The 16,183-nt window shown below is 35.3% G+C and overlaps 2 protein-coding genes across 2 annotated transcripts in view; both read left to right on the top strand.

The window, feature by feature from the left end:
* The window catches only part of LOC107753279 (janus kinase and microtubule-interacting protein 3-like), a 39,987-nt gene extending 33,619 nt beyond the window's left edge, over positions 1 to 6,368 (top strand). Inside the window, exons 15-25 of the mRNA XM_016569407.1 lie at positions 575 to 658; positions 971 to 1,066; positions 1,202 to 1,300; positions 2,603 to 2,656; positions 2,774 to 2,839; positions 2,942 to 3,010; positions 3,613 to 3,690; positions 3,868 to 4,074; positions 4,269 to 4,334; positions 4,531 to 4,597; positions 5,720 to 6,368. Coding sequence (XP_016424893.1) covers positions 575 to 658; positions 971 to 1,066; positions 1,202 to 1,300; positions 2,603 to 2,656; positions 2,774 to 2,839; positions 2,942 to 3,010; positions 3,613 to 3,690; positions 3,868 to 4,074; positions 4,269 to 4,334; positions 4,531 to 4,597; positions 5,720 to 5,760 — 927 coding nt within the window. The 3' untranslated portion in view covers positions 5,761 to 6,368. The remainder of the gene's footprint in view (positions 1 to 574; positions 659 to 970; positions 1,067 to 1,201; positions 1,301 to 2,602; positions 2,657 to 2,773; positions 2,840 to 2,941; positions 3,011 to 3,612; positions 3,691 to 3,867; positions 4,075 to 4,268; positions 4,335 to 4,530; positions 4,598 to 5,719) is intronic.
* An 803-nt stretch (positions 6,369 to 7,171) lies between these two features.
* LOC107753278 (dihydropyrimidinase-related protein 2-like) overlaps positions 7,172 to 16,183 on the top strand; it is a 15,364-nt gene continuing 6,352 nt past the window's right edge. The window contains exons 1-9 of the mRNA XM_016569406.1: positions 7,172 to 7,423; positions 12,052 to 12,140; positions 12,704 to 12,888; positions 13,397 to 13,561; positions 13,702 to 13,763; positions 14,301 to 14,381; positions 14,492 to 14,560; positions 14,635 to 14,755; positions 14,842 to 14,998. Coding sequence (XP_016424892.1) covers positions 7,295 to 7,423; positions 12,052 to 12,140; positions 12,704 to 12,888; positions 13,397 to 13,561; positions 13,702 to 13,763; positions 14,301 to 14,381; positions 14,492 to 14,560; positions 14,635 to 14,755; positions 14,842 to 14,998 — 1,058 coding nt within the window. The 5' untranslated portion in view covers positions 7,172 to 7,294. The remainder of the gene's footprint in view (positions 7,424 to 12,051; positions 12,141 to 12,703; positions 12,889 to 13,396; positions 13,562 to 13,701; positions 13,764 to 14,300; positions 14,382 to 14,491; positions 14,561 to 14,634; positions 14,756 to 14,841; positions 14,999 to 16,183) is intronic.

Raw genomic sequence — 16,183 nt, 5'->3', positions numbered from 1 at the left:
CTTTAAAAGCTTTTTCGACCACGACGAGTGACAGGACATTTTGTCAGTCACTTGGTCTCCACTTCTGTAATAATATCCCTTTGGTACACGAAACTTCACAAAACCTTTGTATTTTTCTCTTCTCAAAACTTTCCTAATTTAACTTTTAAATACAAAAAAATTTAAAAACCATCAACGTCACCATGAAATCAAAACAGACCCCATTTACTTTAAGCATGTTTTCGATGTTATTGTGAATGATTCATTAATACACATTATTCTAAAGAACAAAGTAGCTGATCACTGTAATTGTTTCATCAAAATGAAATTTTTGTGACATCATAAATTTAATCTTTTCTTTCAACCCTTTTCCTCCAATCACCTTGCAACATTCTGACAACGCCCACTTTTCACAAATCAAATCAATTCCTGAAAAACAACATTAAGTCCCGCCCTACATTTGTTTCCTAATTAAATATAATAATTTACTCAGAAATACGCAAAAATAAAATTGGTTTACATTTCTTTTTTTTCTTTCTTTCTTTCTTTCTTTCTTTATAGATGTGCAAAAATTACAATTGTTTGTCTGTTTTAGACTCGAGAGCAGCTTCAGGCCGAACTGATCCGGTACCAGACCAGAATAGCAGATCTGGAGTGTGTTCTAAGTCATCAGGGACAGGTAAAACACCTGCATTAGTACTGTTAGAACTGCAAAATGACATTTAGCACAGTTGTGCTTGTATAATTCCATTTAAGAAATAGTTCACCCCCCAAAAAAATGTACTTACCCCTCAGGTCATCCAAGATGTAGATTAGTTTTCTTCATCTGAACATCATTTGGAGAAATTTAGCATTACATCACTTGCTCACCAGTGGATCCTCTGCAGTGAATGGGTGCCGTCAGAATGAGAGTCCAAACAGCTGATAAAAACATCACAATAATCCACAAGTGATTAATTTGTTTTTTACACTCAACTTTTCAGTTCACAAGACAAATATGGAGACGGAGGAGACGCGACTGAAAAATGAAATTCAGGATGCAAAAGATCAAAACGAACTCCTGGAGTTCAGAATTCTTGAACTTGAAGTGAGTCTGACTGAAGATTTTTCTACTCCAAAATCTGTCATGTGTTTGCAACTATTTCAGACACACATTTAAACTTCTGGAGCAGAGGAATTGGTCAGTGAGAATAAAAATAATGATGCTCTTTTGTTTCTTCAGGAAAGAGAGAGAAGATCTCCAGCCATAAACTTCCAGAACATCCATTTTGCTGAGGGCATAAGTCCCCTACAGATGTACTGTGAGGCAGAGGGTGTTACTGTGAGTTACCCTGAACCATATGCCTCATTTCTCTATAGCAGGGGTGCTCAAACTCGGTCCTGGAGGGCCGGTGTCCTGCAGAGTTTAGCTCCAACTTGCCTCAACACACCTGCCTTCAAGTTTCTAGTATGCCTAGTAAGAGCTTGATTAGCTGGTTCAGGTGTGTTTAACTGGGGTTGGAGCTAAACTCTTCAGGACACCGGCCCTCCAGGAACCGAGTTTGGTCACCCCTACTCTATAGAGAGACCGGGGCTAGTTGTCACACAGGGGAAGTAACTATAAGGTTTTAATAATGAATGATCAAGTTGGGGCAAGTACAATAACAAAAGTATTTTTATACATTCATTAATTTAAAGTTTTGCTAGCAAAAATAATGTTTTAATATCTTACCTTATGTTTTCATATATAACAGATTTCAAATACAGATGTTTTTTGCTGTTCTTATTGTTATACAGCTGTTATAACAGCTGTTTTGTTATTTTTATTTTATATTTTATTAAGGATTTGATATTATGTTAACTTATTGTGTTTTCATAATTGTTTTATCTTTTAAATCTTTTAAAATAAATGTTTTTATGTTATCCTACATATAACACATTTTAAATACAGATGTTTTGCCGTTTTACTTTACATAGTATTTTATATTTTATTAAATAATGATTTAATGTTGTTACCTTTTTATGTTTTCATAATTGTTTTACTTATTGAATATTTTAAAAGAAATCTTTTATATTATCTTACAAATAACGCAATTAAATACAGATGTTTGTTTTACTTTATATAGTATTTTATTCAAATGTATTTGCTATTGTTACCTTATGTTTTAATAATTGTTTTACTGATTAAATCTAAAAGAAATATTTGTATATAATATTGCATTATACATTATAACACATTTTAAATACAGATATGTTGTATATATCTTTCAAATTAACAGCTGATTCCTTTTGTGACAACTTACCCCACATAGCTTGACAACACTATTATGATATTTAAAGATATCATAATATATTTCAAGTTAGCGATTATCTAAAAATCCAGACTTTGATGAAAAGCAGTGGCACAGAAAACAACACCTACTGTAGGTATTTGACTAGATTTTAATTCTTTTACCGTTATTGTTGAATTTTATCGCACATATCAGCTGAGAAATCATTTTTTTCAATTGAGTTTTTCAGATGGAACTGATATCAGACCAAACACTTAACAGACTGTCAGTGATCCAGCACAGATCTAATCTGCTGATGTCTGGAGGAGGATTTGTGGTTTAATATCTCAATTAAAGTCTTTCTCACACCACAGGACATTGTGATCACAGAGCTGATGAAGAAACTCGATATTCTGGGGGATAACGCCGTAAGTGTATGTTGATTTCATATGTAAATGTGTGTGTTTACACATGCCTGGGTGTGTTTGGTACACATGCGTATCTCTGTCATTGATGTCTCTCTTTTCATTGGATGACACGCACAGAATCTGACCAATGAGGAGCAAGTGGTGGTTATTCATGCAAGAACAGTATTAACATTAGCAGAGAAGGTATGATCCATACGTCTTTTTAAAATTATTGTTATTTCATGTTAATTTCATGCTGTATTAATGATGGTTTTATGTGTCTTTTGACGTCTCTGTTGTGTCCAGTGGTTAGAGCAAATCGAAGTCACCAAATCAGCGTTACAGCAGAAAATGCTGGACATCGAAAGTGAAAAGGTAAATGTATTTAAATGCATTACACACATTCATTCCCATAAGTTCCTCTTACTTACTGTATTTTATCCCAAAATAAATGAAAATAATAATACGTTATTATTTAGAAATAAATTATCATTTTATAATTAAGAAAATGAAGCCTCTTATGCGAAATGTATATAATTAAACAAAATTTCCCCCAAATTCCTAACATTTTACTGTTGATTTTTGTTATGATTCTTATTAGATTCTCATTACATATATAAATACTTTACATATTTTATTTTGTGTTTTGTTTTGTTTTTTTGCCAATGCAGTAATTGGAATTTGGTCGGATTGGTATATGATTAATATCATGACTATACCATAAATATACCATATTACCATATATATCCCAGCGACTTAAGACTAGTTTTGTGGTCCAGGGTCACATATACAGTATATATATATATTATTATTATTTATTTTTTTATATAATAATGGTCCTAACAACAGACTTATTTTTAATTTAACATTTTAATATAATTTAAATTATATAATAATAATAATAATAATCTCTCTAATATATGCAGGATGACATTTGTTAATGTGTTTTTACATCAAAATAATTATGTCCTCCAAAGGAGCTGTTTAGCAAACAAAAAGGATATTTAGACGAGGAATTAGACTACAGAAAGCAGTCTTTGGACCATGCACATAAGGTAAGGACTGTGCATCATGTTTTAGAGATCACACATGGCCAATAATCCATATGGTTTCTTCTCAAGCACTGCTGAGGAGTTTTACTCTATAATGAGATGCAGTTCTGTCCTCCTGTGCCCCCTGGTGGTGGTGAATGCATGTCATCTCTGGCCCACACCCCTCTGTGTTTCTCTCAGCGTATCCTTGAGTTAGAGGCGATGCTGTTTGACGCCTTGCAGCGGGAGGAGACGGGTGGGAAGGTGTCCGAGCTGCTGACCGAGCAGGACCGTGATTCGCTGAGAGAGGCTGTGGATCAGTGGAAGAGGCAGGTCTTGAGTGAATTACGAGAGAGAGATGCGCAGATACTCAGAGAGAGGATGGAACTGCTACAACATGCTCAAGCGGTATATACATCTATAAAACATGAGAAACAGAAGTGAATGAGATCATTCTTATTTCTATTGCAACGTGTGTGTGTGTGTGTGTGTATATGTATATACTGTATATATATTATATATATATATATATATATATATATATATATATATATATTGGCCATTTGTTACTGTTGATTGATCTGTTTTTCTCATCCCATCAGAGGATAAAAGAGCTTGAAGAATGGATAGAGGCACAGAAACGACAGATCAAGGAACTAGAAGAAAAGGTAATCATATAGATCACTCATCTATCATTTTCTGTCAAGGTCAGTACAGTCATCTCCAATAATAATATTTTGATCTCAGCCTAAATGTAATGTTTATTTTATTCTCTCCTCTTTGTTCCATTGTGTTGTTGTTTTTTTGTCTTTTGTTTTTGTTCCCATGTTCAGTTTTTATTTTTATTTTTATTTTTTTCTTTAGCCTTCATTCTTTGGTCGTAGCTCTACCAGAAAGCAGGAAACGGTGCCATGCGGCTCAGTGGACTCCGGTAGTACATGATAACTTCATACACACTAGATTATAAGAATAAATATTCTATTTCACTTTTCTCTTCGTCCACTTAAAAGAACATTGTGGCTGAACTTGCAAAAATATTCCACCAAATCATAATAAACTAGAATAAGAAGGTTTGCCAAGACAGACTTTGAATGTTGGTACTAAATGTTTACAACATTTTGAAGGCGATACAGTAGTGATGGGAGGTTCGGATCATTTTATTGACTCTCTCGTTCGATCTCGTTCATCAATATGTACAAATCTTTATTCAAGTCATTGCGTTCATTGAAGTGACTTGAAATGTTATATTTTACCAGCCAAATTCCCCAAACACATCCACCTACGCAATCTTGATCATATTCCAAATTAAGAAATCCCCATAATGCAGCCAATGATAATTTACAGGGAACATAAATAATTACTTTACCTTCTGAGTCTTTCGTTCATTTGTCACGTGAAAGACACAATGAACGAATCGTTCATGAATGACCCATCACTATTATACAGTATAAGTCTCATGTGGTGTGAGGACAATATAAAAAGATTTGAAGACTGAATGTTAAAAGCTTTGTGTTATTTGTTATACACTACCGTTCAAAAGTTTTTGGGTCAGCACGATTTATTTATTTATTTTTTCAGAAATGAATACATTTATTCAGCAATAATGCATAAAATTATCAAAAGTGGCAGTAACGACATTTATAAAGTTACAAAAGATTTCTATTTCAAACAAATGCTGTTCTTTTGAACTTTCTATTCTCTAAAAAATCATGAAAAAAATACATATACAAAAAGAATCCTGAAAATAATGCAAAATATGAAGCAGCGCTTCCTGAAGGATCACGTGACACTGAAGACTGGAGTAATGATGCTGAAAATTCAGCTTTGCATCACAGAAATAAATTGCATTTTAAAATATATTCAAATAGAAAACAGTTATTTAAAACTATAATAATATTTCACAATAATACAATTTTTACTGTATTTTTGATCTAATAAATGCAACCTTGGTTAACATTAGAGACTTCTTTTAAAAAAAATATCTATATATATCTTACAGATAGATAGATCCAGATGTCACCAGGTTTTAAGTGTAAATGTTGTTTTTGTGTAGCTCACAGGCCTCAAGTGTTCTTCTGTACCAGAGGAGGGTGACACACGTCATCAGGAGTCCCAGTGATCTCTTCTGTGCTGATACGAGACTTCAAACTGTTCACATCAACTCTGGAACATGGACATGGAATATGGTGCTCTCTATCTTGTGGACTAAAACTGTTTTTATCCTCCTGACCTTTTGAACTTTGCTTTGTGTGACCTCTGTGCGTGTGGAATTTAAGGACTCTTAAATTGAAACGCTGTCCTTTCCCTGCTGAGCAGGTGGTGCTGGAGGCTGCTTCCCTTTGGAAGCCTGATGGAATGAGAGGTGTTACGTTCAAATCCTTCCTCCCACTGTTTACACTCACTCTGCTTCGGTTCTGGTGGTACAGTGCGTCTGGTGTTTGCGTGGTGGCACTCGCCCGCTCCTGTGCATTGAGAGAAATGGAACTGAAAGTTTAATCCTGGAATTAAAATTATGTTTTCTAATGTACAGGAGCAGTGTTTCAAATAAATTTCTCAGAGGAAGACTGGAAAACTAAGAGGACGTTTCTGCGTCTTTTACCGTTCATTGAAAAGAAAGCGGCACAGTGGATTCTGAGGTGCAGAAGTTTTGATTCTGAACAGATTCTGAACAGAAACTCAATGTAAGGTAAGCTTGATTTGTTCATGCTTTGAAAATGGTTCGCAATTAAACATTTAGTACATAATATTTATGATATTTAAAAAAATAGAGTAATTCAAAGCTCTTTTTCTAGATTTCTTTCAAAATTAAGGGTTGGGAAATATGAATGAATAGAAATGCATAGGCTGTATATAGTAATACTTTAAAATAGTAATACTAATGAATAGCAATAATACTAATTTTTAAATAATAATAATAGTATAAAGATACTATATATGCTATATGTATATAGTATCCACCTGTTGCTTTGGTCTTCATCAACAGCCGCTTGCGCCACCTGCTGGTGAGCGACTGACAGCAGCTGGAGATCATGCATTGGTGCTCTACTGCTATTCCTGCAGCTCCCGGATGTGCAAAGGCCAATTTTCTGTCGAATTTTAACCACTGAATTTGTGGAAAGTGAAATAAAATGGACCGAAATTTGCCTGTCGAGTATTATACATCGTATTTTTAAACAGACTGAATATTTTGGAAGTGAATTCTGGAAGGTGAATATGAATTATTGAAATTTTTTTTATGAAAATGTGTGTGAAATATTTCGAATTGAAATATTCACAGCTTAAATAAACTAAATAAAACTATGTTAAATATCAGGACCTAAAAATGCAAGCCCTGAAAATACAAGGCATTAAAATGCAAGCACTGTTAATGCAATGCATTATTTTTTCAGTTAGTGCTATTCAACGTGATTTTTTGTTTCAAAGACATATGGCATTATATTTCTTCCATAGTTTTAGTTAAAGGGGTCATATGATGCTTTTTTAAAGATCATTAGGGATGTTCTGCAACGTCGAAGGAGCTTTTGAGAATAAAACCTTGAATTTTGAGTCGTACAGCCCCAGTTCTGCCAGGAGAAACCCTCGGGGACGAGTGGACGATCAGAGGGACAATTTCAGCGACACGTCGAGCATGAGTGATTTCAGCAGCGTGAGTCAAACGGCTCCGAGCCGAACGCAGCCCACCCCGTCCTACAGTTCACAGGGTCAGACCCTCGTTTACCCCACCGGACCCGGTCGAGCGCATAACGGGCGACGAGAGGTAATCACTCCTGTTTCAACTATCCCTGTGTTATTGTGTATATCATAACCGCTCACTACAGTTTAAATTATACTAACTTGGTAGCTGTTTAATTCCGGTTTACATCGTGTTTGTGTCAAAGTTGTATATAAAAAAATCTAATAAAAAAAAGCAAGTGAAACTTGTAATTTGCATAAAAAGATCACAGGAGACATGCTAATTGTGTATATAGATACGCACATATACATACATATAGTAATGTATATGTGAGTGTATGTAGCCTATATATGTTTGCATATATATGCACAATATTATTCAAATTTCAAAAGTAAAAAATAAAACTTTTAACAATTTCGCTATTAGTAAAAATAAATAATCCTTTGATGGCGTCTAATACAGTTATTTTAACAAGTCGGGCTTGCATTCAAAATGACATTTGATAATGATTATAAATTCAAAAATAGCTAAAGTCGTTATTTGGAATATTGTATTTTGTATTTTATTTATTATTTTTCTAATGTAGTGGATAGATATATTAATGGGCATAACTATTATTTTGTTTTATTCTAAAAAGAAACCATTTTTTTTCTTTGTTACGTAATCGTGTTTCTTGATGTTTGTACATTACAATAAAAAATCGCGCATCAATGGGTTAAATTTACCCTATTACACTAAAAAATGCTCGTAAATTTCACAAATAATTACAAAGAAACGGCAGGTAATACATTGAAGTAAACGTGAAGATTTCGAAGTAAAATTCGTGTAAAACGTAGTACAAAAAAATCTTAGTTTATTTACAACTAAATTTTTTTTCCCTAATCATAGTCAAGCTACTTTATTGTAACTATGGTAAAGTGAACGATTCTAAACTCTTGTCGTTTTCCACCTAAAAACTACTACTAGCCTACTTTTTTTTTAATATTAAAAAATATATGATTTTGTCGCACTGGACTCTCCAGAGAATAAAATACTCTATTACTTACTAGTTTGTTATTAAATGAGTTAATTTGTGGAAGTACAAAATATTTTTAAGAAATGTGTGTGTATAGAGGCTGGACCTAGAGTTCCTCTGTCGGTTCCGCCTCGCCCTGAGTGCAGAATGGGGGGTGTGAATACTAAAGCAGCAGATGGTGAGCAGACACAGACAGAGGGTGGGGGCTCTGGAGGGCTTTTGTCTCCTGTGACTATTGAACCCCGGTAATCTGAAACTACATTACACCTCGAATCCCGACACCCGTCCACGCGCCCGGTCGCTGCGCCTTTATTCTGACGTGAGCGCAGATCCGATCATCATCATCATCATCATCATCACCATCCCGGCTCGCGTTCTCGGAAATCAAAGCTGCTCCCAGACCGGTGCCATGTCTTTCCAAGGCAAGAAGAACAACCCTCGCGTGACGGTAAGAAATGTTAGCGATTAAAACCCGAGGCCACCGGTGAATGTGTGCTAGCTGCATTAACGGAGACATGGTGATGTTGAGGAGGAGGAGGATGGTTTTATTGTGCAGTCAAGGGTGAGCCTCCTCCGCCGCCGGCAACAACCTGCTGTCCTCCAAACACTGCTGAGAAAGCCGGTGAACATTTAAGAGCTGCACTAATGCATGCAATGATGTGACAAACGTGGATAAAAACGCTGCTTCGGTGATAATGTGTTCATGGCCGTAGCCAGGGTTTGAAAATTAGTGAGGTCTGGGGTGGGCCAGGTTGTGCCGGCCCTGACCAATTTGGTGCCCTAGGCAAGATTTTAGCTGGTGCCCCTTGCATCGCAGCCAATTCCACAACCGATCATTCACACAGAAACTGCATAGCTTTATGACATAAAACAAATTACATATGAAATAAATAAATATACTGATATTAACTCAGCTAGCTTTAAATTAGAGAACTTTATCGTCCAAAGGCAGCTACAATACTAACATTTAAATCTTCATTTCAGACATTCATAAATTTAGGGATGCACTGATGTTAACTTTTCATGGCAGAATCCAGTACTGGTTTTTAATGTGTTTTATTTAAGCAAAAGACAAGAAAGAATGAAAACATGAGTGCATGAAGAATATGGTTAGTTGCTTTATAAGCACATATTTTGATCTAAATTAGACTGTATAATTTCAAAACCTGAAGCAAAAACAGAATGGTCTGACTTTAGCTTTGTGAAATTAGGCTACACAAAACATACCAAACAGCAGATGGGCTGAATGAAAATGCAAATTCACTCTCTGTCAGCAGGTGGCGCTTAATGATCAGCAGTGGTGCATTGTTTCCTTGATTACCGCTCTAAACACAATGCATTATACTGAGGCAAGATGAAAGGAAAATGCCATCTAAAGTTTTTCTTAAGACAGTCAGTTCCCCTCAGAGATGTGCATTGTGAACAGTGAAGCTTGCTCTGCCTGCTAATGTATTTGAAGAGTTCAGATGCAAAAGCCTATAAGTGCCATCAAAATTTTCATCTAAAATTAGCATTTTTATCAGGCTCCTATATGTTTAGGTTCAGTAATTTTATTTGAATGGCAACGTATAGGTCCTTTTCTATGCCATTAAAGTGAATTTTTTTTAACAATTTTCCTGTTAGTAAAAATATTAACCCTTTGATGCACACTTTCTATTACAGTTATTTTAGCCATTAACATCATTTATTTATTATTTTTTTTGTTATGTAGTAATTCTTAGATCAGTGGGTTAAGTTTACCATATTACTTTGCCATAGTTACTGTATTGTGGTAAAGTGAATGGGTAAATTCACTCTTTTATAGTTTCCCACTGATCATAACTGTGACCAAGAATAAAATATATTCTTTTACACTCTTATTTTTTTTTTACTTTTTTGTTTGTTTTTTAATAAACTCTTGTAGGTGTTTTACATAATTTCATTAATTAATTGCTTTTTGAATATTTTACCATGAATGTTAGGAATCACCTTGTTACGCATAATAAAATAGTTTAAGTAAGGTAATAAATATTTTGTATTAATATAGTATATACTCATTTATACTAAAATCCATTTTTAACTTTTTTTTTTATTATTTTACAGTAAAACTACATGTATTGTCCTAAAATATAAGGTACGTTAAAGACAATTAACAGGTTTTCATTGTAGCATTTTTAAATTCTTTTCTTCAAAGTGTTAAAATATTTTTTTTTACCATGTGGAGCAGTCAATATGGTGTACATTTCCTAATTATTTGTCTAAAAACAGTTTTATATTTAAAACAAAAATTATTATTTATATGTTCATGATCATGTCAGGTTCCAGTAACAAAAATGATGTGGTATTATAGTGTATGCTTTACCAATAACCATGACCCAAAGACAGTAAAAGGGTTAATAAGCGAGGATCCATGTGCACTGCAGGAGCGAGAAAACCCAGGAAAGAGTGATATTAACACGGCCAAATTGGATCGAGTAACCCTTCCACACAATTTGGCATTGCAGCGTGACCACTAGAGTTCCCTGTCTGACCCACATTCAGAGCACAGAAACACACATACTACGCATTACGTTAATTTGGAAACATCAGCATAAAAAAAAATCATTAAATGATGCAAATTACTGAGAATAATTGCATATTAATTCATGCAGTGTTTAACCATATACTCCTATAATTCATTACTAAAGGCTCTGGATATTCAGTACTATAAGGTGAAGGGTCGTCCTGCATCCCAGACCCCTCGCTGTCTTTCTCGTCTCTCCTCAAGCAACATTGTGGCCCAGAATCGGAAATGCTAGGCAGGGATTTTGGCCGTGCCAACGATGGGCCGCCTGTGGAAGTGTCACATTGCATTAAAGTGAAGCTCTGTGGGTTGCACACCACCTCGGCCAGCGCAATGAATGTGGTGAAATACCCTTTAGCAGAATTCTAGAGATGTTTATTTCGTTTCTTTCTTTAACCATGCCTGTTTGGACTTTCATCTTGTGAGAGTTAGGTTTTGTGCCATGAGTTGAGGTTGGCACTGTCTAACAGCACCGTGAATGATGTCTCATGCCTGGGTGACCTAACAAGCCCAGTTGCCTGGCATAGATCCATGCCAGGGATAACTGAACAGGCATTGGTCTCCTGTAGCTGGGATTGTGATTTGGACTGATCAGAAATGGTGCAAAAACGGCCAGTGAAAAATGTCAGCCACTATGCATTGATGCAAAACAACAGTCATGCATGAATAATAAAGTAAATAGAAAAGTGTTGTTACAGATGAATGGAGTTGCCTGTTATCTTTCTTTTGTATTCTCTGTCTGGATTTTTTAATGTCTGGTTTTTGAATGATATAATCTCTCGGATTAGCTTCTGAATATTGCATAGGAGGATTTGCATGCATTATACAGCTCTTTGTGCTTTGAAATTACTGTATATCTACATCCAAAGCTCGTTGGAACTGCAGGTCAGCATGGTTTCAGTGAAATTCAAAGCATCTTAGTTAAATATAATGATCTTTGGGGTATCTTAACACTGAATATCAACTTTTTGGTGTCAGTGATGCCAAACCTGTATTAAAAAGTTAGAATATGTGCATATGCAAATTTATGTAGAAATGATAACAGTATATTCATTTGTAATTGAATGATCACTTTAAAGTTACATCACTTACAACTTAAAAATAACACGCTGCACTAAAATCATATTGTGTCTTCTTTCTTTTTTTTCTCCACAGAGTGATAAACTCATTATTAAAGGTGGAAAAATCGTAAATGATGACCAGTCATTTTATGCCGACATTTACATTGAAGATGGAACCATTAAGTAAGATTTCATTATTTCAAAAATCTGCATTAGCCATTCAAACATCTAAAAACATTCTAAACTTTACATTGAAAAATAGCTTATATTTATTTGTAATTAGCATTATATTATATTATATTAAATTATATTCAGGGTTGTCAGGTCTGCATAATGACCTTAGCCTAAATATCAAAACTCAAAACATGCCACTCGCATACCTAAAATACATATTTTACAGTTACATTTATGCGTTATTCACAATTTCAACGTGGAAATGATTATACAGTAGTTATAATAACCACAGACTATTTTCATTAAGGCTTCCCTCAGGTTTATCATTGGTAGAATATAAAATATTTCAATACATGCATTTCAGTCAAATATAATTTATGCAATATGTCAAACCATTAACACGTGGGGGAAAAAAATGGACCCACAGCATCAGTTTAAAAGTAGCTCAAGACTTGGCAACCCTGATTCTATTATATATATTGTACATTTCATTTAGCAGATTCTTTTATCCAAAGCGAATTGATGAGGGATATCACAAGCAATTTGTATTGATTTATTATTCTGGCATGCAGGCAGATTGGTGAGAACCTCGTTGTACCCACCGGCGTGAAGACAGTGGATGCCTATGGGCACATTGTGATCCCGGGAGGCATCGATGTGAACACCTGTCTACAGGCCCCTCGCCTGGGCATGACCCCGGCAGACGACTTCTATCATGGCACCAGAGCTGCTCTGACGGGAGGAACCACCATGATCAGTATGACATTACATCGACATCTTATAAGGACAGAGGAGAAGAGAGCAGAAGACTTACAGTAGTTATCAGATCATTAAACTCAGAATGGATTTCTAGTGGAACAGAAAGGAGGGTCTCTGCTAAAGTGTGTGTGTGTTGTACAGTATTAGGGCATAAGAGCTTGTCAGGTCTCATAAAATCAGTTGAATTGGGGTCACAGCGCTGTCACTGTCTGTTCTCTTCTGCTCAACTTTCCTCAGATAAGCCACTCAACTGCTATGGAGTCATTTAGGACAGAAATTGTGATTAAAAGGTCTTAAACAAATGAAGGCCATAAAAAGGTCTTAAATCTGAGCAGATCATGGCATTATATGTTGCACGCATTGCTAAAAATTAATATCCTCCTCAATATTTTTGTCTTGTTTTCCATTACAAACATCGAAACATCCTTAAATCAAGATATATTTTCTTGAGATGCAAAATGAAGATGAAATGCATTTTTCATCGTCATGCTCTGCTCATCTTTTAGTTGACCATGTTGTGCCTGAACCGGGAGCTAGTTTACTGGCAGCGTATGACCAGTGGAGGGATACGGCGGACAAGAGGTCGTGCTGTGATTACTCTCTGCACATTGACATCACTCGCTGGCATGATGGGCTGTTTGAGGAGCTGGAGTATCTGGTCAAAGATAAAGGTGATGTGACATTTCAGGTGTGACTTTGATATTTTTGCTTTCTGCGTATATTATGTTTCTTTTTAACTAAATAAAAACACATTCTGCATTCAGCTCCAAAAAGATAAATGACATTATAAAAACACAATTTCTCTTTTTAGGGGTCAACTCCTTCCTGATCTTCATGGCTTATAAGGACAAGTATCAGAGCTCTGATACACAGGTATATAAAATAATAAAAAATAATGTTTACACTACAGTTCAAAAGTATGAGGTCTGTAAGATTGTTTTTAATGCTCACCAAAGCTGCATTTATTTGATCAAAAATTCAGTAAAAACCGTAATATTGTGACATATTATTACAATTTAATGTTTAACTGTTTTCTATTTTAATATCTTTTAAAATGTTATTTATTCCTGTGACGCAGAGCTGAATTTTCAGCATCATTACTCCAGTCTTCAGTGTCACATGATCCTTCAGGAATCATTCTAATATGCTGATTTGCTCCTCAAGATTTTTTTCAGGATTCTTGGATGAATAGAAAGTAAAAAAAAAAAAAAAAACTGAATTTAAAATAGAAATCCTTTGTGACAGTACAGATGTTTTAACTGTGACTTTTGATCAATTTAGTGCATCCTTGAGGAATAATAAAAATATGAATTTCTTTAAAAAAATCTTACTGACCCCAAACTTTTGAACACTTAGCAATGTAGGTTTATAGATCCTGTTTCCAAGAACTAACACTCTCTGTATCTGTAGATCTATGAGATGTTTAGTGCCATGAGGGAACTGGGTGCCATCGCACAGGTTCATGCTGAAAACGGTGACATCATTGAGGAGGTTGTTACCATTAATCTACATTACTTCAGTTGTTAATGCATTTCAAAATTTACCAGTTTCTTTCCTTTCTCCATACTTAAATGCATTCTTGTGTTTGTTTGTAACCTCAGGAACAGAAGAAGCTTTTGGATCTGGGAATCACTGGCCCAGAAGGACACGTCCTGAGCCACCCGGAGGAGGTTTGTCTTAATGGTTCGGGTCTGTTTAATTCAAAATCTGTTCTTCTTTCATTACTTCTGCTGTTCTTCTCTAGGTGGAGACTGAGGCTGTGTATCGAGCCGTCACCATTGCTAAACAGGCCAACTGCCCTCTCTATATCACAAAGGTGATGAGCAAACCAGCTGCTGACGTCATCGCCAAGGCCAGGAAAAAGGGTACGAGAGTTGATAGAGCTCTACAAGACTGTAACAGAAACACAAAGACTCAAATGTTTGTGTCATGAGCATGGATTCATTTTCAGGCATGGTCATCTATGGAGAACCAATCGCAGCCGGCCTGGGCACGGACGGATCGCACTACTGGAGCAAAAACTGGGCCAAAGCTGCTGCATTTGTCATGTCTCCTCCTCTCAGCTCCGACACGAGCACTCCGGATTACCTCAGCTCACTGCTGTCCTGGTGAGCAGCTCAAATCAGGCCAAATACCAGCTTTTCACTTACATTTTCAGCAGCATACGCTACAGATTGGGGTTGGTACAGTTTTTTTAATGTGAAAGAAGTCTCTTATGCTTAGCAAGGCTGCAATTATTTGATCAAACATACAGAAAACAGACAGTAATAATGTAAAATATTATTTCAACTTAAATAACTCTTTCTATTTTAAAATGTTTTAAAATGTAATTTATTCCTGTAATGCAAAGCTGAATTTTCAGCATCATTACTTCAGTCTTCAGTGCCACATGATCCTTCAGAAATCAATCTAATTACATGCTGATTTGCTGCTCTTATTACTATTATTCTTATTATTATCAGTGTTGAAATGTTTCGCTGCTTCATATTTTTGTGGAACCATTATATATATTTTTTTCAGGATTCTTTTTTGAATAGAAAGTTCAAAAGAACAGCGTGTATTTGAAATCTAAATCTTTTGTAACATTCAAATACATTGTCATATAAATGACACTCAAATATATGACACTGTGTGTGTGTGTGTGTGTGTGTGTACAAACAAATATTATAGTATAATAATTATATATGAGATATATATATATAGAGAGAGAGAGATTAATTGCACTCTTTTTAAATATTTTGAAATTGAAGATTAAAGGCCAGATTTACTAACAGCTTGCATGAGCACAAATCCTTTTTTTTGGAGTTAAAAAACTACTGTCAGGATTTACTAAAGACACTCCGAGAAAAATTTGCAAAATAGCTGACCTTATTGCATATGCATTTATAGGAGTTTCCATTTCACATGCTAAATTTAAAGTACTTAATGAATCATGCAAGGTGATTTACTAAGGTTTGGTGGTCAGTTTACTGGTGTTTGCATCATTTCTGAACACCCCAAAAAATCATGTCTTAACTTATTTTGCGCCTGTGTTGTTAGTAAATCACACACTGCTGATTATCTTCGGCTCTGCTAGTTTGCAGCCCTACACTAATTTGCGCTGCTCTTGTTAGATTGCATTGGTCTTAAAGGGTTAGTTCACCCAAAAATAAAAATTAGGCTGTGTTTCACTCACCCCCGATGCATCCTAGGTGTATATGACTTTCTTCTTTCAGATGAATCCAGTCGGAGTTATACTAAAAATTGTCTTTGATCTTTCAAACTCTTTAATGCCACTCGGCGGGTGTTACATT

This window comes from Sinocyclocheilus rhinocerous, unplaced genomic scaffold, assembly GCF_001515625.1.
Source record: "Sinocyclocheilus rhinocerous isolate Xijiao unplaced genomic scaffold, SAMN03320098_v1.1 scaffold411, whole genome shotgun sequence".
Taxonomy (NCBI): domain Eukaryota; kingdom Metazoa; phylum Chordata; class Actinopteri; order Cypriniformes; family Cyprinidae; genus Sinocyclocheilus; species Sinocyclocheilus rhinocerous.
The sequence above is the reverse complement of the archived record's forward strand: the minus strand, read 5'-3'. Positions and strand labels throughout refer to the sequence as shown.